The 21,722-nt window shown below is 38.5% G+C and overlaps 2 protein-coding genes across 2 annotated transcripts in view; one reads left to right on the forward strand and one right to left on the reverse strand.

Annotated features, from left to right (window-relative positions):
* Nucleotides 1–391: 391 nt before the first annotated feature.
* DUS4L (dihydrouridine synthase 4 like) lies at nt 392–16,809 on the reverse strand. Its single transcript, XM_047694102.1, is given in 9 exon segments — nt 392–851; nt 1,566–1,792; nt 2,734–2,856; nt 3,887–4,004; nt 7,395–7,516; nt 11,918–11,993; nt 11,996–12,053; nt 16,171–16,262; nt 16,630–16,809. Coding segments are annotated over 7 exon segments (951 nt in total). The 5' UTR covers nt 12,033–12,053; nt 16,171–16,262; nt 16,630–16,809; the 3' UTR covers nt 392–603.
* A 15-nt stretch (nt 16,810–16,824) lies between these two features.
* The window catches only part of COG5 (component of oligomeric golgi complex 5), a 282,131-nt gene continuing 277,233 nt past the window's right edge, over nt 16,825–21,722 (forward strand). The window contains exon 1 of the mRNA XM_047694095.1: nt 16,825–17,011. Coding sequence (XP_047550051.1) covers nt 16,918–17,011 — 94 coding nt within the window. The 5' untranslated portion in view covers nt 16,825–16,917. The remainder of the gene's footprint in view (nt 17,012–21,722) is intronic.

The raw sequence follows: 21,722 nt of genomic DNA on the forward strand, positions 1-21,722 counted from the left end.
ATGACCGGAGCTGAAGGTGCCCAAACCATCTGAGCCACCCAGGCCCCCTACCTGGGGTCTTCTTTAAAACTAAATTTTGTGGGATGCCTGGGTGGCTCAGTTGGTTGACCGGAGCTGAAGGTGCCCAAACCATCTGAGCCACCCAGGCCCCCTACCTGGGGTCTTCTTTAAAACTAAATTTTGTGGGACGCCTGGGTGGCTCAGTTGGTTGAGCAGCTGCCTTCGGCTCAGGTCATGATCCCAGCGTCCTGGGATCGAGTCCCACATCGGGCTCCTTGCTTGGCGGGGAGCCTGCTTCTCCCTCTGCCTCTGCCTGCCATTCTGTCTGCCTGTGCTCGCTCTCTCTCCCTCTCTCTCTGACAAATAAATAAAATCTTAAAAAAAACAAAACAAAACTAAATTTTGCTTCCACCCTAGAGATCTACTGAATCAGAATCTCTGAGGATGGGGTCTAGGACTAACTTTTTAAAATGTTCTTAGGGTTCTGTTTTTATGCTAATGTGTGAGAGACACTGACTTAAAGTAGAAACCAAAATGTGACCTTGGGTGGTTTCACTGTAGATATAAAGTGAAGTAAATATTAAGGTAATTTAGGAAGTCCAGTCAAATCCCATAATGGTCTGTAAGGTAATCTAAGACTGCTGATGTGCTTGACAAAGCGTTAAATACTCTTTTTTCCTGCCTTGAAGTTATTTTTTCCATCATGTACATTAAATGTTGATGGAAACACATATATGGAGTTCCAAGTTCAAGAGCAATGTCAACCCAGTCCCAGATGCACTTCAGTGGGGTTTCCTCATATCCAGCAAACATGGCCGGGTTTGCTAAGAGTCCTCTTGCAACCATCACACCTATAAATTAAAGCATATTACATTTGTCCACACATTAAGAACTCATAGGTATGAGGTCAAACTTAATGAAACAAACTGAGAATACTGAAAAATAAAGTATTACAAGGTTTCATAATAATCATGTATTAGTCTAAATTACAAACCAATTTGATTTGTTTATAAACCCAACAATGTTTCAATGTACTTACAAGAATTTAAAAATTTTTTTAAGACTTCTACATTAAACAATTAGTCTCTAGGGATTTTCTTAGGGTTAATCCAGATTGTCATAAATTGGGTTTGCTTAAGTTTATTTGCATTCTCCCATTTAGCAACACTTATCACAGGCCTTGGTGTGCCAATAATTTAAGGGAGTAACAAAACTGTTTAGCAGTATGTAGTTCCTTTGGCTCTATGACCACTCTGTGTTCACTAATTTCTATTTTATGAAAAGGCTACCTATTTTACTAATTGCCTTCTAACTGGCCACTCAATGGCTATGATGGTGGCAGAAAAGTAACTGATTTAATTTGCCCCAATTAAAACAATCTTCTGCCTCTGAGTATAAGAGTTAATATAATTTTAATAAACTGTTTAGCTTAAATCAGTACAACAGGAAAATATGGCTCCACTTTGAAGACTAATAATGAAAAATCACATTAACCTTACTCTCCTACCCCCACATTTTTTCTCTGTTAATTAAAAGTAAAAAAAACTCAAGTACTTATTTCTTACCATCTGTCCCAGTAATATGCCACACATTTTCTGCTTCTTTTAAGTTTCTGATGTCTCCGTTAGCAATTACAGGTATAGACATGTTTTCCTTAATTATTTTAATAGCCTCATAGTGAACTGGCTGATGTCTTTCTTCAACAGTTCTTCCATGGACCGTAATCCAAGAAACTCCTGTTGCCTCAGCCTTTCGACAAAGATCTACAGTTCTTGTAAGGTCATCATGAATCCTGCAATTTCAAATTTACATCAGTCTACTTACAGCATACAAATCTTAATGCTAAAATTAATAAGCTAAATAAAATAATATTTCATCTGATACATTATTCAGTTAGCTTTGCTATATTATCACCACATGCTACTATCAGAAAGGTTTTGTTCAGAGATCAGTTTCCATCTAAGACTTCAAATTTAGCTATTTCACTATTGGCAACAATAGGATGACAAATTTTACCTTACCTAGTGCTTCACCCTTTTGGTTTTGATAACTGAAAAAGTCGTCCAAGAATACTTGGATGGAATGGAGGAATGGAAAGACAGTATCCTAATATCTTTTGTGTATGCCCCAATCTGTGAGTGGGAGAATATAATACATTATCATGAAATATGTTTTTAGCCTGTCACCCAAAAACCTATTTCTGGTTTATTCTCTTCTCATTGTGGAATATTAGTGCAAGCATTATTACTATTTTCTACTCTTGGTACCAGGAATGTTTCTCAGCATCATCATTATTGTTTGTTTGTTTTTTTAAACTAGAATCCAGGCTCAGTGTGGAGCCCAATGCAGGACTTGAACTCACGACTCCTGAGATCAAGACCTGAGCTGGGATTAAGAGTTGGACGCTTAAAATTGAGCCACCCAGGTGCCCCTCTCAGCATTATCAATTAAGCAGTACATGGAAAAAAAACAGAGGGTTTCTGTTCAGAGGAAGTTTTTAAAAATAAAGGGATGTTTTAATTTCTGTTAAAAAGCCCCAATAATGAAGTTCTGTTATTTTTATAAATAAAAATTATGTCACATAGTAATTTACTAAATGTCTTACTTCAACATTTCCATACACTAGCTACCAATTTATTAAGGATGGATACATCCACACTCTTAGACAAAAGGAATTTTTTTATTTCCTAAGTAATAGACTCTCTTGTCAGTAGATTAAAATACTGTCTTTACCTTATTTTAATAGATACTGAAAAGCTGGGATTTTCCACTTGATTTCTTACTTGTTTCACCATATCTCGAACAAGCTCTGGCTTGTTTACTAAGCAAGCTCCATAACCTTCTGCCATTGCCCACCTTTACAAAGCAGACACAACAAATAAATTATAAGTATACGGACAAGGAGATTCAATTTTAAAAGCAGCATTAAGTATATCTATTTCTCAATCTTAGTGACTTGGAATGGAATTAGCTTTTTAGAATTCACAGATCCAACATTTTAAAGTGGATCAATGGGAGATAAGGAAAACATGTTCCCAGATCAAAAAGTACTTAGGAGAAATGGTTTTCATTGGCAAGTAAGAAAATTAAATTAAAATTCATTCAACCAAAACAGACTTAGGTATTTGTAATTAATTTCAATTACTTCAGATTTTTAAAATTCCAGATTTGATGTTTATTGTACATAACAAGATTAATCTTAACAGCTTACAGCATTCCAACACCACTAAACAGCTTACTTAACTCTCCTAATGAGTATACAAATATGTCTAATCTGGTTTGGATTATGATGTACTTAAAACCTTGATTTTATTCTTTGGACACATTTTGTATTATTGACAGATAACCTAACATGGTGTTAGGAAGGTAGGGATATTAATGTCAAACTAAGCATCCTATCAGTACCCAGTTACTTAGACTCAACCAAATAACTGTGGTATGGAAAGAAAAGGAATTATAAGAAGGTATTCTTATAGAGAAAATTAATTAGGAGAAAACAAGGGGCAATTTCTCAAATCACTGAATCACAGTTTCTTGTCTGACATAGCAGTAAAAATTCACTTTATGGACTGCTATAAATGTTCTAGTCTTCCCTAACAAACTCTGGATTAGGTTCAAGGTGGATCCACACATAAAAAAATTCTAGCGGTGAGGTAAGATGAAACACTTATCCATGCTTTGTTTTAGCCATCAGAAAACACCTTTGCATATCTGTTCCTAAATAATCTTTCCTTATTTTTTTCTTGCTTCTTATTTGGAGCCCAAGTGCTTTAACTCCATTTTCTCTATTTTTTTTTATTCTTGGAAAACTGGAGAAATAGTTTACCATGTTCACATAGTTTTTTTCTAATTTTTTGAAAATTCTTCCAACTTCTTTAAGCTTTACCTCTGAGGGCAACCACAGTTAATGTCTATTCCATTCGCATAAGGACAGACAATACGAGCAGCATCAGATAAAAGTCTTGCATCATTAGCAGCAAACTGAACAATCAATGGGCAATCACCTGATAAAACGAATAGCTCAACATTAAAATTCACAGAAACACACACACACACGATACACCGAACTCTTCATGTTTGTATGGGATAATGATAACTACTTTCAGCCTAAGAAGTACCTGTTCAAACAACATACCATTAAACTAATTTTAAATATTTTAAAAGTAATTTACATTTAGTACAAATTCAAACAGTATAAAATTTGATAAGTGAACATTGTTAACACTCATGACAAACAGATCCCATTTCCAAAGATGAGGATTAATTTATTGTGTTCCGGAACAATATATGTATGCCTGTAAAATTTAAACAAATCTGAACATTCTATATACATTTCCACGCCTACTGCTTTCTTTTCCCCTTGATGTATCTGGGAGCCGTACTCAGACCTATTTTCTTTTTAGTAGTGTTATTTCTGTATGGATGGACCATACGGTGTACTTCTAGACTGTTTTTCATTTGTGGCTTTTGAAACGGTGCTGTGATGAGAATACTGTTACACACATGCTACTCCTGAGTATATTCACAGGGTAAATCCCCAGGAATGTAACTGCCAGATAGGCATTGATAGACATCACAAAGTTTTCTTTCAGAAGAGTTTACCAATATAGATACACAACAATACGGATGACAGTTCTCATTTTCTCACAACTTATTCTATGTTGTCTATCCAACAGTCTGTATTTTTATTTGTGGGTTCTCTCTCCATACCCTTTGCCTACTTTTCTACATGTAATTCTTTTTTTCTTTTTTTTTTTTTGAAGATTTTATTATTTATTTGATCGAGAGAGACACAGCAAGAGAGAGAGCACAAGCAAGGTGAATGGGGGAGGGAGAAGCAGGAAGCCGGATGCGGGGCTCAATCCCAGGACCCTGGGACCATGACCTGAGCCGAAGGCAGACGCTTAATGACTGAGCCACCCAGCACCCCACTAGATGTAATTCTTAATTATTCTTTATTTTCTTAGTATTTTTAAAAATTTTATTTATAAAACAAAGAAATTAGCTCTGCTATCTTAAATACACAAATATATATTTTAAAGATTTTATTTAAGAGAGAGAGAACAATCAGGGGGAGGGGGAGAGGGACAAGCAGACTCCCCACTGGGCATGGAGCTTGATGTAGGGGCTGATCCCAGGTCCTTGAGATCATGACCTGAACCCAAGTCAGACACTTGACCAACTGAGCCATCCAGGTGCCCCTCTATCGTAAATATTATACTTTTTCCAGGTTTTGGTTTGTCTTTGAGTATGTGTACTCCTTTCTTACATATAAAAGTTTACATTTTAATCAAGCAAATGTGTCAGATACTTCCTAAGTTTTAAGGACATATTTTTCCCATCTTTCTTTGGGTGAGTGTTATAAACTCTGGATAGATGTATTTTAATTTTTCTAAAGTCATTTTGAGGACTACCTGTATGGGATTCACTGTTTGCCAAAAGCAGATTTCTGAGCATCATCCCAGTTCCATGGATTCAGAATTCCTTTTTTCCTTTTTATTTATTTTTTTGATTCAGAATTTCTCTGGCAATCCACTGATTTATAGGACTAACACAGGATAGGAGAATTTGCTTCTCCCTGAGGATTTAGGATGTTTTTCCTTTATAACTTAAAGAGTTATAGAGTTTCAATTTAATAACCATTTATTGGTCTACTATATTTTCAACACAGGGCTAAAAGCTAAGGAAACAAATCAATAAGAGATAATTCCAGACTTCAAGAGTTGATAGTCTAGAGAATGGGAGACAGGCACACAAAGAGGGTATCTTAATACAGTAGGATTAAGTTCAACAAAAAGCCCGTGAGAGAGGACGACAGCAGAGGGTGATCAGGCAAACTCCCTGGCCACAAACCCTGAGAGCTGGATTAAGAAGCACGTGGTGTTGTTTGCCAGAGAGATATGGATCTGGGGGCAGGTACAGCTGAGGAAAGGATATTCAAGGTAGAGACGTATGAGAGGATGGGGCATTTTCAGGGACTTAAGTAAGGTAGTATTATTAAAGAATAATAATAATAAAGAACAAGTTGGTGGAAGGCGCCTGGGTAGCTCAATTGGTTAGGCCTCTGACTTTCAGTTTCCACTCAGGTCATTTCATGCATCGTGGCATGGAACCCCATGACAGGCTCTGTACTCCGTGGGGAATCTGCTTGAAAGAGTCTTTTCCTCTTCCCCTTCCACCGCTAGCATGTGTGCATGTACTTTCTCCCTCTCTCTCAAAATAAATAAATAAATCTTGCCCATTCTTTTTTTTAATTAATTTTTTATTTTTTCAGCATAACAGTATTCATTATTTTTGCACCACAACCAGTGCTCCATGCAATCCGTGCCCTCTACCATACCCACCACCTGGTGCCCCCAACCTCCCTCCCCCCACCCCTTCAAAATTCTCAGATCCTTTTTCAGAGTCCATAGTCTCTCATGGTTCACCTCCCCTTCCAATTTCCCTCAACTCCCTTCTCCTCTCCATCTCCCCTTGTCCTCCATGCTATTTGTTATGCTCCACAAATAAGTGAAACCATATGATAATTGACTCTCTCTGCTTGACTTAATAAATAAATAAATCTTAAAGAAGAAAAAAAAAAGAATAAAGTTGGTTGTCTCTGGAAAAAAACTAATGGAAGACAAAGCTGCAAATGATCTATTCAGAGGCTAGATCATGAGGAATATTATAGATTATTCACAGGTATTAGGGTTTGTTTTTTTTTTAAGTAATCTCTTCACCTAACCCTGGGGCTCAGAACCCACCACCCTGAGGTCAAGTATCACATGCTTTACTGACTGAGCCAGCCAAGTACCCTGGCAGGTACTGGAATTTTACTCTTTAGGCCACTGGTTCTCAATCTTTAGCAAGCTCAGAATCACCTGGAGGGCTTTTTTAAAACCGATTGCTAGATCACATACCCAGAGTTTCTGATTCAGTGGGCCTGCGGCAGAGCTGAGAATTTCGATTTTGAACAAGTTTCCAGATGATGCTAATGCTGTTGGTCTGGGGTTTCACCCTTTGAGAACCACTGCTTTAGGCCATGAGCAGTCCAAGAAGGATTTTAAGCAGGGAAGAGATGTGATCAAATTTACATTTTACAAAGGCTCCTTTGGGCTATTTGTAGGATGGTTTGGAATGGGGCAAGACTGGAGGCAGGGAGATAGGAACCTAATAGCTCAGGTAAGAGGATGGGGCCCTAAGGAAGGCTGACCTCATGCTTAGATATATCATCCATAGTTTACAAGGCACTGAATAAAAACACAAAAACCTTATTAAAAACATAAAAAAAACTAAAAGCTTTAAAAAGAAAATCTCTGAATTGTGTTGTTTCTAATTAGACAAGGGTTTTTGTTTGTTTTTTTTTTTTTTTTTTAGTTTTACAAAGTCAGCAAATTCTGGGTTTCACATACCTTGGTTTGTAGTAAATTCACTGTCTCGGGCTTTTATAGATCTGACAAAATCAGCGGCAACTATCATTGGTGTATAGCATAGATCACAACTGTATTTTCTTACTAATGTTCTAAAAGCCAACCTGTGAACGTATAAAACTTTCATTAGGCATTTAAAAAAACACCACAATCATATGTACTTCCAAGTTTAATTTAATTATTAAATATTTATTAGAGGAAAGGTCTACCTTTGAGAGGCTAGAGTAGATGTACTTTTCCCTATTCTGGCTGTTAAAAAAGAAAAAAACAAGCCCAAACTGGAATCATTTGCCCCTCCATGACCACAAACCAAGACCTAATTACAGTTTCAACGTATCCCAGGAACATGACCTTTTAAAAGTCATTCTGAAATTTCTTGAACAGTAGTAGTAATCTGCAGGATAAAAAAAATCCCTGTCATTCCAATCCCCACCAAAAGATATCCTGGCCTGAATCAATCCTTTCTTTTCTTTTGCGAATAACTTGTTCCACCCTCCTTCCTGTAAAAACCTTCTACTTTGTACAACTCCATGGTGCATCTCTCTACTTGCTAAGTGAGATGCTGTATGATTCATGAATTGCTTAATAAAGTCATTGAGATCTTCACATTTACTTAGTTGAACTTTGTTTTCTTTAACCCTACTCAGTATACTATATATATAAAACAAACGTAAGAAAACTCTGAAAGGTGGAGAGAAGAGAGCAGAAGGGCTAGTGACCTTGGGACCTGAGGAACAATAGCAGTGAGTTTCCTGGGTTTCCTTTTTGCCTCAGATATGCCAGATTTGGACCTGAAGAAGCTGGCAACCCGGAAATATGGAGAGTGCAAACAAAAAGAGCCCCAACAAAAGTCAGCTCTCTCTGACCAAAGACTAGGAAAGGGGAAGACTAGCAAGAAAGAACAATTTTAAATAGTGGCTCACTCCAGCCAAACACCAGAGACAAAACTGTGGCCCCACCTCCAGAAGCAAAGGTTTAGTGCGGAGCTTACACTTCTACCTTTCCAGGGCTGAAACAAAGTTATCTAACACCTCTTCACAGTGGTGTCAGAGAAGGCCTGGTAGGGAGCTGGGACTTTAATACTTGCTGGTCAGTAACTTAAGTACTCTCTCCCTGCCCACTGTTAAGTAGTATCAGAGAATGCTTAGTGAAGGGCCAGGACTTTCAATAGAGCCCAACAGGTACCAGGCCATCCCCTCCATGGCTTACCCCCAGCTCAGCAGTAGTGGGGAGCCTCCTACACCCAGAGCGTCAAAGGAGACCAAATAGGAAATCAGGACTTCTACTTTCACCTCATAGTAATGAGGTAGTGCTTTCTCATTCTTCTCCTGCTATAGTGATGGCAGGAAAAAAAAAAAATTAAAACAGAAGGTTTGATATTCAGATTCAACCAATATAATCCACTCTATTAAAAGGCTAAAAGAAAAATCACATAATTCTATCAATGTAGAAAAAGCATTTGACAAAATAATACTCATGATAAAAAAAAAACAAACCCTCTTAAGAAAACAGGAAGGAACTTTCTCCCCTTGATAAAGGGCATCCAAAAAAAAAAAAAAATCCCACAGCTAACATCCTTAAAGGTGAAAAACTGTACATATTCCTCATAGATCATTAACAAAGCAAAGATGCTTGTTCTCATCATTCTTATTTAACACAGTGCTGAAACTTCTAGTCAGTGTATGAAAAGGAAATAAAAGGCATATGATGGAAAGGAAAAAATGAAACTGTCCCTCTGTGTAGATGAGCAGATTGTCTAAATAAATAATCCCAAGGAATTTATTTTAAAAACCCTCCAATAACGAAGTTCGGTAAGTTTATAGGATACAAAATCAACATAGAAATCAATTTTATTTCTATATAGCAACAGTGAATACATGGACACTGAAATATTAGTATAAAACCATTTACAATTGCTACAAAGAAGGAGAAAAATAATCAGGTGTCTTAAAAAATATGCATAGCAATTAATATGCTGAAAACTACACAAAACAATGATGAAAAAAATCAAAGATCTAAATAAATGGGAAAGATACTATGTTCACGAGTTGAAAGACTCAACACAGAAAGGAATTCAATTCCCCTCAAATTGATATACACATTTAATACAATGCTTCTGAAAATTCCAGCAAGATATTTTGTAATAAAGACCAGATCATATTAAAATTACTGAGAAAGGCAAAGGAACAGAATAGCTAAAACAATATTGAGAAAGAAAAATAAAGTGTGAAGAATTAGTCTACCCAATTTAAAGACTTACTATATAGCTATAGTAATCAAGATTGTGTAGTACTAGTAGGGAGATAGATGCGTAGATCAGTAGAACAGGATATGGAATGCAGATAAAGAGCCACAAAAACATGCCCAAATGGATTTTTGACAAAGATGCAAATGAAATTCAATACTAGAAAGATAGCCTTTCAACAAATGGTGCTGGTGTAATTAGACACCCACAGGCAAAACAAAACAAAAATCCCCCTTTAACCTAAGCCTCACATTTACACAAAATTTAACTCAAAATTGATTATGGACTTTAATGTAAAAACAAAAACCAAGACTTTTTGAAAAAAAAAAAAATAGGAGGAAACCTTTAGGATTAAGAGCTACACAAAGTTCTCTTACACCTGACATTGAATGCACAATTTACAAAAGGAAAAAGTGGTAAATTAGACCTTATCTTTAAAAAAAAAACATTTGCTCTGCAATATCCTGTTAAGAGGATGAAAAGATAAGCTACATTCTGGGAGAACATATTTGCAAATCACAAATCTGACGAAGGAATAGTACCCAGAATATATAGAGAACTCTCAAAATTCAGTAGTAAACAGAAACTCAGCAACAAAAACATGACTGAAAAATGCGCAAAGGGCTTGAGTAGACATAAGCACACGAAAAGATGCTAAGCATCATTAGGGACATAACCACATGAGGTAACACTTTACATCCATTAGGATGCTATAGTAAAAGCAAATAAATAATACAATAAATATTGGTGAGGATGGTGAGAAACTGAACACTTGTACACTGCTGGTGGGAATGAAAAAATGGACAACAGTATGGCAGTTCCTCAATAAACTAAAAACAGAATTGCCATATAATCCAGCACTCACTTCTGGGCATATATTCAAAAGAACTGAAAGACATATTTATACATCCATGTTCATAGCAGTATTATTTGCAATAGCCAAAAGATGGAAGCAACCCAAGTGTTCATAAATGAATAAACAAAATGTAGTATATACATACAATTGGAGGATCATTCAGCCTTTAAAAAAGAAGGTAATACTGATACATGCTATGAATGGATGAACCTTGAGGATATTATGCTAAGTGAAATAAGCTGGTCTCAAAAAAGGACAACTATTATATATTTCCACTTATATGAGGTACGTACCTGGAGTAGCCAAGTTCAAAGAGTGAGAAACTAGAATGTGCTTGCCAGGGGGTAGGGGATGAATGGAATGGGGAGCTATTGTTTAATAGGTGTAGAGTTTCAGTTTTGTAAATGAAAGAGTTTTAGAGATTGGATGTATAACAATGTGGATGCATTTAACACCACTGACAAAGGCTTAAAATGCCTAAGTTGTATTTTACCACAACTGAAAAAATCTTAAAAAACCAACTCAGTAGTAGAAAAGCAATCTAATTAGAATACTGGCAAGAGACAGAGAAACATTTCTTCAACAATATATAGGTGGTGGGGCGCCTGGGTGGCTCAGTGGGTTAAAGCCTCCGCCTTCGGCTCAGGTCATGATCCCAGGTCCTGGGATCCACCCCCGCATCCCCCGAATCGCATCCCCGCATGGGGCTCTCTGCTCAGCGGGGAGCCTGCTTCCTCCTCTCTCTCTGCCTGCCTCTCTGCCCACTTTTGATCTCTGTCTGTCAAATAAATAAATAAAATCTTTTAAAAAAATCTTAAAAAAAAACAATACATGTGGCAAATAAATATATGAAAACATTTTCAACATCACTAGCTGTAAAGGAAATAAATACTAAAATTGTAATGAGGTATCACTACATACCTATCAGATGGCCAAAATAAAAAACATGATATTATCAAAAGTTGGTGAGGATGAGAACTAGATCCCTCATACTCTGTTGGTGGAAGTGTGAAATAGTATAGACACTCTGGAAAATTTGTTTTCTTAAAAAAACTAAACACATGGTTACCACATGACCTAGCAATTGTAGTCCCAGACCTATGAAGACTTACAGTCATGAAAACCTGTGCATGAATGTCTACATTTACTTAGTATCTTTTATTTAATATCCTCTGTATCTTTATAGGTGGGGGTTACAAGCACGATCTTTTTTTATTGATATAAGAAGTGAAGTTTGAAGGGGTTATTGTTTACTCAAGACCACACACATAACAGGAAAACAGTAACACCAGCACACAAGCCTAGATCGTGACCCCAAAGCTAGGTGTTTGATGATCCCAAATGGTGGTCACAGCATAAAAAGGAAATCACATTTTAGCTCATTAACCATTTACTAATACTTACTTTGAATATCGAACCATTGGGGCACAGACTTTTACCAGCTGCCCAGAATGAAGCATTTCTATTGGATCTTTTTTCTTTCTTGACATACTGTGGTTTGTATGCAGTCACTCTTCATGAATACAGATTTATTTCAAATCTGACAAAGACAGTTTGCAGAGAGAAAAATTACTTTCATTAGATGAATTCCCATCATTCTAACAATTGCAATTGCCCAGATTTTTTTTGGCATTTTTCAAATGCCAAGGTTTTTTTTTTTTTTTTTTTTTTTTTTTGGTCATGCTTGTGGGCTCAGGAATCTTTTTTGCTTCTTTTCACAGTATCAAATAGGATACTACAGAATCCTATCTCCATAAGTCACTGACAGTTTTTAGTACATAGTGAAATCATCACGTTTTTATATTCGGTACAAATTATGCTTGCTCGTGTCAAACACTCACAGTTTCAAATTATATACTTAACTCACTAACATTATCTGCTCAAATTAATAAATGCTCAAGATGTGGAAAACTACAAGTTTTTTTTCTTAGAATAACATGGTTTTTCATGTTATAAAATTTTTCATGTTACTTTGTTTGGTATTGACAAACCAGAAAATTTAATTTGAATAATTTTATATATAAGACTATGTACGTCTGGCACTTTGAAATACCCCGTCTTATGCAGGAAAGCTAAATGGCATTAATTGAACTACTTTAAGCAAATCAAAAGATTTACTAGTCTATTTTGTGTTTATTCTTATTTGCATTTTCTATTCTTTGCATCTGAATCAGAAGGCAAACTTTTATTTAAAAAAATTTAAGTGTGGTATCATCTAGTAAAAATTTCAATTATAATCATATAATTGCACAGTAAATCACTTTTTTTTAAAAGATTTTATTTATTTGTCAGAGTGAGTGAGCATAGGCAGAGTGGCGGCAGAGGCAGAGGGAGAAGCAGGCTCCCCGACGAGCAAGGAGCCCAATGTGGGACTCTATTGCAGGACGCTGGGATCACGACCCGAGCCGAGGGCAGCCGCTCAACCAACTGAGCCACCCAGGCTCCCAGTAAATCAATTTTATACGCAAAGAGATACAAGTGATTAAGTTATAGTTCATAAATGTTTTTAAATTTGCTATACCTAGAATCCTTTCATTTCATAGTGTTGGCTGCTTTCCATATTCCAGTGTTTAGCTTTAGTAACTTAGTAACAGATACGGGCAAACTTTAGGAAGAGCTAATTGCTCAACATGTAATTATCTGCTTAGCTAATCCAGAAAGTACTATTATAATCTAAACATAAACTAGTTAATTTCCATTTCTATAGGTATAATGTAGAGTTGAAATAATCTAGTTTTACTGACCAATGCTGTCTTTTACCTCTTATTTATTTATTTTTAAAGACTTTATTTATTTGAGAGAGAGCGCTAGGGAACAGGGGTAGGAGCAGAGGAAGAGGGACAGGCAAACTCTGTGCTGAGCACAGAGCCTGAGGCCAGGCTCCATCTCAACCCTGAGATCATGATCTGAGCTGAAATCAGGAGTTGGATGCTTAACTGACTGAGCCACCCAGGCGCCCCTTACTTTTTTTAAAGTAAAAATTTATGATTAGAACAATGTGAGCCCACATACATAGGTAAAAATATGGAACAGAAAGGTAGTTCCTTTTCATGAGTCAAGCCTGTTTCTTCTCTCTTGCATTTCTGCATCCTGATTATGCCACCTCTACACACTCAAGTCAGAAACCTGGGATCTGTCCTCCACTCCTCCATCTCCCTCAAGTGTGTCAACCAAGTAGTATATTTAACTAAATCTTGAGCATATCTTCATTGCCTTAGTCTGTGTACTCATAATCCCCCATTCTGATGACTCTGACCATCTTCTCCGAATCCCAGATAGAGCTGATCTTACTTATCCGCTGCACCCTAGGCTCTCCTGTTACCAGGTGCACTTGTAATTACTTTTATGGAGTATAATAATAACACGTCCGTTTCTTCTTGAGTTTTTGAGGGCATGGACACGTATTTAATCAGTCAACAAATATTAAGCTCTTACTACATGTTGGGAATACAGGTGGAAAAACATTTGTCTTTAAAAATCTATTGGTTAGACATGCACAAAATTGTAGTTCTAATGCATACACTTGTACACAATTTAAGTGTTGTGGAAATAATTGTTTAGAGAAATGAGGGAAGTCATCAATAGTGAAGGAAGGAAAGCTTGAGCTGACAGATGTGGGAGATGGGGAACTGTCCTGTTACAGGAAGCAACACATATAAAACCAGAGGCTTGAAAATGTTTGATGAAATACACCTGAAGAGTGAAGCATTCGTAGTCCCGTGTTATTTGAGCAGATTAGAAGAGGCTGTGAGAAAGCCTAGATAATCATGGACCTTACATTCCATGTTGGTCTGCAGGGCCTTGGTTCTTAACCATTTTTCCACCTTTGTAGGTGATTTTTCATGTGCACCCAACATGTTAATATGGGCATATGACATACATTCATACATAGATTAAGGGCTGTATGTCTCTCCTTGTATATTTGTAAATAACTTTAGCAAGAAGATGACATTAGATTTCTGATTTAAAGATTTCAATGAAGGGGGTAGGGCTTTTGGCAAAATATCAAAGGAGGCTATTGTAGTAAACTGGTCCAATGCATAAGTGTCTCACGTGTGTCACTAGGAATAAGAAAAGAGAAACACTTAGGAGCTATTTAGAAATAAACTGGTGAGATATTTAGGAGGTGGAAATTACTTCAGGACAGTACATGTTTTACAGTATGAGAGAATTCTAGGATGATGTATATACATTTGGTTTTAGAGGCTAGGTGGATGGCAATTCTAAGCAATGAGACAGAAAATGAGGAGCAATAGGTTTTAGTAGGGAAACATGAGTTCATATTTGGGCACATTGAATTTGAGGAGCTCACAGGATTTCCAGATGGTGATGCCTCACAACTGCTTATATAGATAGGTGCTCAGGAAAAAGCTAGATATAAAGATTAAGAGTCTTTTACCTTTAGGTAATCAGTTGAAACTAATCACATGGACAAAGTACTTAAGGATGACATATTTTGCCAGAAATCTTAGGAGCACCAACATTTAAATAAAAGACAAAAAAAAAAAATAACACAAAGGAGACTGAGAGATGAAATTCTGGAGCTGAGAAGAATAAACCTGAGGAGTGACATTCAAAAACTGAAAAGAGAGGCAAATAACAAGGACGGAGGGGATAAGCAACTTAAACAGTACAGAAAAGTTAAGTAAGGAAAAGACTGAAAAGCATCTAATAGTAACTAGGTCGTTAGTAACTTTAGCAGAAACAATTTCATTCTTATTCATTCCTGGTAGTTCCAGTACATGGCACAAAGGCCTCCCACAGTATGTATTTGCTTGATGAATAAATCAGTAGCTTTCAATCTTGGTTGTACATTAGAATAATCTGGGGAGCTTTCAAGAATGAGGATGCTCAAACCATACCCCAGTCCAATTAAATGTGAATCTCTGGGCTTAAGATGCAGGTATCAGTGGTTTTTTAAAGCTCTCCAGGTGATTTCAATCTGTAGTTAAGCTTAATAAACAAACCCATAAACTGCAAAGCACCTGGTACAATTTGTTTACATGGGTTTCTACCTTACTTATGAGCTCCTCTGGGACAAGATAGGAATTGAGTCTCATATGTAAACTCGTGCTGGTGGGTATGGCTGGGGCTCAAATCTCTTCACGAAATGAACAAGTATTACACAACTGTTCTAGAATCTTCTAATGTAAAAGCCAAGAAAAGAAAAAGATCCCATAATTCAAAGATGAGTTTTATCCTTAAAGAATTAAAAATTCTGTGTATTATGGATAATGAAATCTTATGTGAATCTGAGCACGCTGCCCTGAACAATTCATGTGACTCATTCAGAAACAATTATAGACAGACCTGATTGAGACCAAAAATACTAGGAAAAAACCTGAGACAAAGTCAAGAGAAAGCATAGGCAGTGTATCAAAAGACGTGCTTACCTGAGTGATTATGAGTATTAAATGCACAAAGTACTATTATAGCACCTTGTTGAAATACTGTTACCAGAATAGAGAGAACCGTGTAGCTCCGGAATCAGGAAAAACTGGTTTCTCGGTGTACAGAGTAAGTTGTAATACAGATTCTATTTAAGTAGGAATGATTAACCTTCTTGCACAAAGTGGTTAACCTGATAAATTATCAGTATTCATCTTGGGAGAAATCTAAGTGAATTTGTATTAGAGGAGAAAACAACGGGAACTAACTTGATTTGACAGTTTCAATACTGTTAGCTGAGATATGGAAAATCCATCAGTTTGTTAAGAGGAAAAAGTTTGGCATCACTCATAGCACGTGGCTGAAAAAGAGAGGAAGAGAGAGAAAAGGCTTAAGGTCAAGGGGGTGGGGCAGAGACTGAGTCCACCTGTCTTTTCCTGGTTCAGTCTTCTTCACCAACCTTCGGCTCTCCCTGACTCTGCCCCTTAGTATTCATTCCCGCAACTTTCTTTCCCAAGCTTTCCCGCCAGCCTTTACCCCAAGACCATTAGCCAAGGCGTGTGACAGAAAAGGCTGGGGAGTTACTAACTCCCCCAGCTGTGTTTGTGGAATGCAAGCGAAGCTCCCAGAAACCTCCGCTCTCCTGTCCAGCCTCCTTCGAGAGGCCGCTGTTCTCAGGTTAAATACTTGCACAGAGATAAGCGCTTCTGCCAGGTTCCTGCGCCCACCTTCTCTTCAGCCGGGCGAACGATGCCAAGCCCAGGGGCGCGACAGGACGCGGCGCACGGCGCCAGCGCCGAGACCTCGGCTTCCCCCGCGCGTCGGGCCCTGGGCGCTCGCCAGCTCTGGGCCCCACGCTGCTCTCAGCCGGGATTCGTGCTGCTGCGGCCTCTGAGCCGATTCTCCACGCTGGCCTTGAGCCGCGGACTGGGCGGAGCCGGCGGCGCCGGCATTAAGCGTCACCACCCGGGCGGGGCGGAGCGGCTGCTGACGCCATCACCCAGGCACCTGCCAACATGGAAGGTGGTGACGGCGGCGTCTCTGTAGCTGGCCAAGGTGCTCTGGCCTCTGGGGCGGTGACAGCGACAGTCCGGGAGCTTCTGCAGGACGGTAAGGAGTCTGGGTCTGGCTGGGTGGTGGGCCCGGGGGACTGTTCTGTTCCGCACCTGGACCTGGGTGGTGGACTCAACCCGTCGCTTTGCAGAAAGTTTTCCGGTCTCGACGTGACCACTCCCCCCCCCCCCCCCCCGCCCGGCCCCCTGGCGTCTGGGTGCTGGTCTCGCCAACCTGTTTCTCCAGAGACTAACAGCCCCTTTCCTTCCGCGTGTCCAGGGGACACTTAATTTCTGGTTACTCCTCATTTCAACTCTACCCTTCCTGCACTTGAGGTTTCTCTGAGGTCCTGGGACTGCCGCACTCCGGTGACCCAGGTTGACAGCCGCGGGCAGCTGCCGCAATTGGAGAAAGCGTTGCATCCCATGAAGAGTGAAAGACCTAGTACAGATAGATGACAGCTCTTAATGTTAAAAAAGCTTCATTTTAAAGTGGAGTTGGAAGCATCCCTCTCTTAACAAATTCTCGGGTTACACAGGTGGCCCACTCGCAGCCTAATTTTTTACAAGACGTTTATCCACAAGCATGCATGGGGACGAGTTCAGAACATTAGTTCAGGCAGGGATTAACCATAGGTATTGAATATAGCAATTTATTGATAGTTTTGGACAGAGGAAAACTCTAGGAAATAAGTTAAACATAGTACGTTTGAGAAGTACATTAAATTGTATTAATTCAGTTAACACGCCGCAAATCTCTTATCCTTCAGAATAAAGTTCACAATTCTTCTCATCTGTTCTTAATTTTCTTCCCTAATTGCCATCACGTTCTACCTGGTATTGAAAATAATTTGTGTACCTGACTTTTTCTGCTATATTGTAGAACTGCTTTTTTACTCCACAGTTAATAATGGTACCTTTCATATGGTGGGTGCAGAATAAATTTTTTTTTTAAAGATTTTATTTATTTATTTGACAGATCACAAGCAGGCAGAGAGGCAGGCAGAGAGAGAGGAGGAAGCAGGCTCTCTGCTGAGCAGAGAGCCCGATGCGGGGCTCGATCCCAGGACCCTGAGATCATGACCTGAGCCGAAGGCAGCGGCTTAACCCACTGAGCCACCCAGGCGCCCAGAATAAATTTTTTTTTAAGATTATTTATTTGACAGAGAGAGAGAGGTCACAAGTAGGCAGAGAGGCAGGCAGAGAGAGAGGGGGAAGCAGGCTCCCCGCTGAGCAGAGAGCCAGATGCAGGGCTCGATCCTAGGACCCTGAGACCATGACCTGAGCTGAAGGCAGAGGCTTAAACCACTGAGCCACCCAGGTGCCCAGAGTAAATTTTTTTAATTGAACATCACAATAAGCGTATGCACACATTTTTTAATGAACATCACAGTAAGTATATGCACACATTTGCAGATCAAAGTAGGTTATAAATGAATGAAATAACATTCTAAATTACTGTTTTCCTCTGAGTGTTGCGTATTATTGCCCTTAATTCTTTGCTTTCTGATAATGTATATACTTTTTTTTTTTTTTTTTTTTTTTTATTTGAGAGACAGAGATACACAAGTAGGCAGAGAGGCAGGCAGAGAGAGAGGGGAAAGCAGGCTCCCCGCTGAGGAGAGAGCCCGACGCGGGGCTCGATCCCAGGACCCTGGGATCATGACCCGAGCCAAAGGCAGAGGCTTTAACCCACTGAGCCACCCAGGCGCCCCATGATAATGTATATACTTTTGTCAAAACTTTCTGATGAGGTGTTTTTGAACCGGATTGTGTTAGATTCTCTAGGTTAGAATCTCTGTCCAGTGCATCTCTGTATCTTGATTTAAATTCCATTTAACCAAGTTTTGAACTCCTGATATGTGTGCAATTTCCAACCTCAAGCAGCTTGCCTTTTAATAAAGGGTAATAATCTTGTAAGCTGTAAAGTTAAGCATTATAATATAGTGTTGCTGGATAGCAGCATTGTGTACAAAGTCAAGCAATACAGAGGAGGATGATAACGGGGAGTGATTAGGGAACTGTCAAGAAAGGCTTTCTAGAGGGAATTAGTTTTGAAGTATAAATAGAACTTGCATAGGTGTATATTTCAGTAGGATGCATTCTGGAATTGTAATCAGTTTTTGAAAGGTGAATAGTCCTTAATTCTGCCTTCTGTATTTTCCTATTTAGTTCTCTTTTCTGTCTTCCACAGTGATTATTTAAATCCTTACTCTCTCAGACCTCCCCTTTCAAACTCAATAAATGACTTTAAACTTCCCTGAAAAAAAGATAACTCATCATATAAAAGCTTCCTCCATTTCTTGCCATCAACATATAAACTAAACCTAAACCTGTAACTGACCTTTCTTTTTCCTTTGTATTTTTCGTTATACTGTAAGTGGAATCTCTGCTTCTAAGGATGGTTTTCCTCCTGTGCTCTGGGTCTTTTTTTTTTTTTTTTTTTTTTTTCCTGTCTCCTCAAGGACCCAGTCACCTTCATTCTATGTCATTGAAATCTCTTTGCCAAGGTCTCTAATGACCTCTTTGTGAATAAATCAAATGGAGACTTTTTGGTCCTTACCTTACTTGAACTTGTAAAAGGGGTTTGACTCTTCTTGAAATACTTCCCTTCATGTGACTTGTGAGTTGTGTGCTTAAAAAAAGATTTCCAAATTCTCTAAGTGCTCTTTTCCAAGTTTCTTTGATTGCTAGTCCTCTTCAGTTTGCCCCTAATTCAGTGGTTCACTCCACCCATTCTCTGCAACATTCCTAAAAAATTAAACATTTCTGTCCATAATAATGATTCAGTATGTACAGGATCTGCCACTGGTAGAGAATAGGATTGATAGGGTTGGTGAGCAGATGTATAGTTGGAATAATCTGTGGGCTGTTTCTGATACACCTCCTATAGGAATGAGACAACTGTAAAAGAGAAGCATTATATGACTTTTCTTCTGATGGACAATCAATCCTCAAATGCCAAGTCCAATGGCTAGTATTCAGCCTTCACTGTTTGATCTTTGTAAGATCTTTGATGCCACTTATCACTTACTTTTTCTAAACCGTCCCTTGCCATTCTTTCTTGTTTTTCTTTCTCTCTGAACACTTCTTCGTCTCCTTGATTGCTTTCATTTTCTCCATGTACTTCCAGATTTTTGGTGTTTGGCTTCTGAACTCAGTCTTCTCCATTTCCCTTTCTGTGCATGCTAAAATTCATTCCTAAATCATTTTTTTTTTTATGGTTTCAAAATTAATATAGTTGTACACAAATACACACATACATGGTCCTTACCTCTCTTCTAAGCTGTAGAATTACTGTCTACTGGACATTTCTATCTTGATAGTGAACAGGCACGATTAGTTTTACTTACCAAAAGTTACATATGAACAAATAGTTCAGGTGCTACATGTGAAAAGGTGGGATTACTTCACTTTTTTTTTTTTTACCCTTTTCCTCTAACCTTCTCTGTTACCATTGATTGTATGTGGTTAGTTAAATATGTGCTTGTTTCCCATGTAGATGACGAGTTCCTTGGAGGCAGCACTATGATCAATTTTATCTTTATGCAAAGATGCCTAGTGGTTGAACTTAATGCAAAGCTGAATTCCTTGTGTCAGTTACTCAGTCAAGAATCTTGGGAATCATCCCTATACTTCTTGCTCTACCTAATCACCCATTTTCAGCTTGTCTCTAAGTCCTACACATTATAGTATCCGAATATTTGTCAACTTAGTCATTTTCTTTTTTTTTAGGGTCACTGTCTTAGGCCTTCATCATGTCCCTTGGGCTGTTAACAGAGCACCTTACTGCTGGCTTCTGCAGCTCTATTACATGAGTGTGCTGGTAAACCAGCTTTCTGATACAATAGGAAAAGCCCTGATTTTGTAGTGTATGCCAGTTTCCATGGTATAAATATTTTCAACCTGGTCATTTTTTAGATGCCTACATGTGATGTCCCCTAGCTCACACAGTTCCTGAGAATTGAACTGTTGACTCTCAGGAGCCAATATGAGGCAGCTCCAGCACATCACTGGGTGACTAATCCCTTTTCAGTCATCCTCCACTCTGCTGCCAGAAACTAAAACACAAAGCTGACAGTGCTCTTTCTCATCTTTAACCTTAATGAGAAATAGTCTGAACATTTTAGAAGTCTTACCAGTCTCTTTTTAAACTGCCCTCAGCCTTCCTTTGGAACCTCAACTCCTATTATTCTTTCCCCTTCTGCCCAGCAGTGTGATCTAGACACACTGACGTCAGTGTTGCCCTTCTTTCTCAAAATACGCTCTGGCATTTGCTGCCTCTACACCTTCCCTCTTCTTGGTGTAGCCTTCTCCACTTGGCTGCCTTGCAGGATCCTTAATCCTGAAAACTCCTTGGCAAACTGGAAGGACCTGGGGTTCCCAGAATTAAGGCCAAAGTAGTAGTTTTTCTTTCACTTTGAGAGTCATCAAGAATGAGTCTTTGTTCCTTGCAGAATGCTACTTCCAGGTCATATATGGATGAATTCATTCATTCAACTGGTCCAGAACACCTGCCATGCGTCAGGCATTGCTCAGGCTCTAGGGATGTGGGAGTAAACAAAACAAAGTCCTTGCCCTTATGGAGCATGCATTATATGGATAGAGATAATAGAAATTGTCTGATAAGGACTCTATTTTGCTGGTTAGTTTTATAATCTCTGTCAGGGTAGTCTTACCTATATCTCCCACATGGGTGGAAGGTAGTGGTTTTCTACCTACCCTGAGCTCACTTCTACATAATGATTTTTAACTCTTAATTCTCTCCA

The sequence above is a fragment of the Lutra lutra genome, chromosome 11 (genome assembly GCF_902655055.1).
Source record: "Lutra lutra chromosome 11, mLutLut1.2, whole genome shotgun sequence".
NCBI classification, from domain to species: domain Eukaryota; kingdom Metazoa; phylum Chordata; class Mammalia; order Carnivora; family Mustelidae; genus Lutra; species Lutra lutra.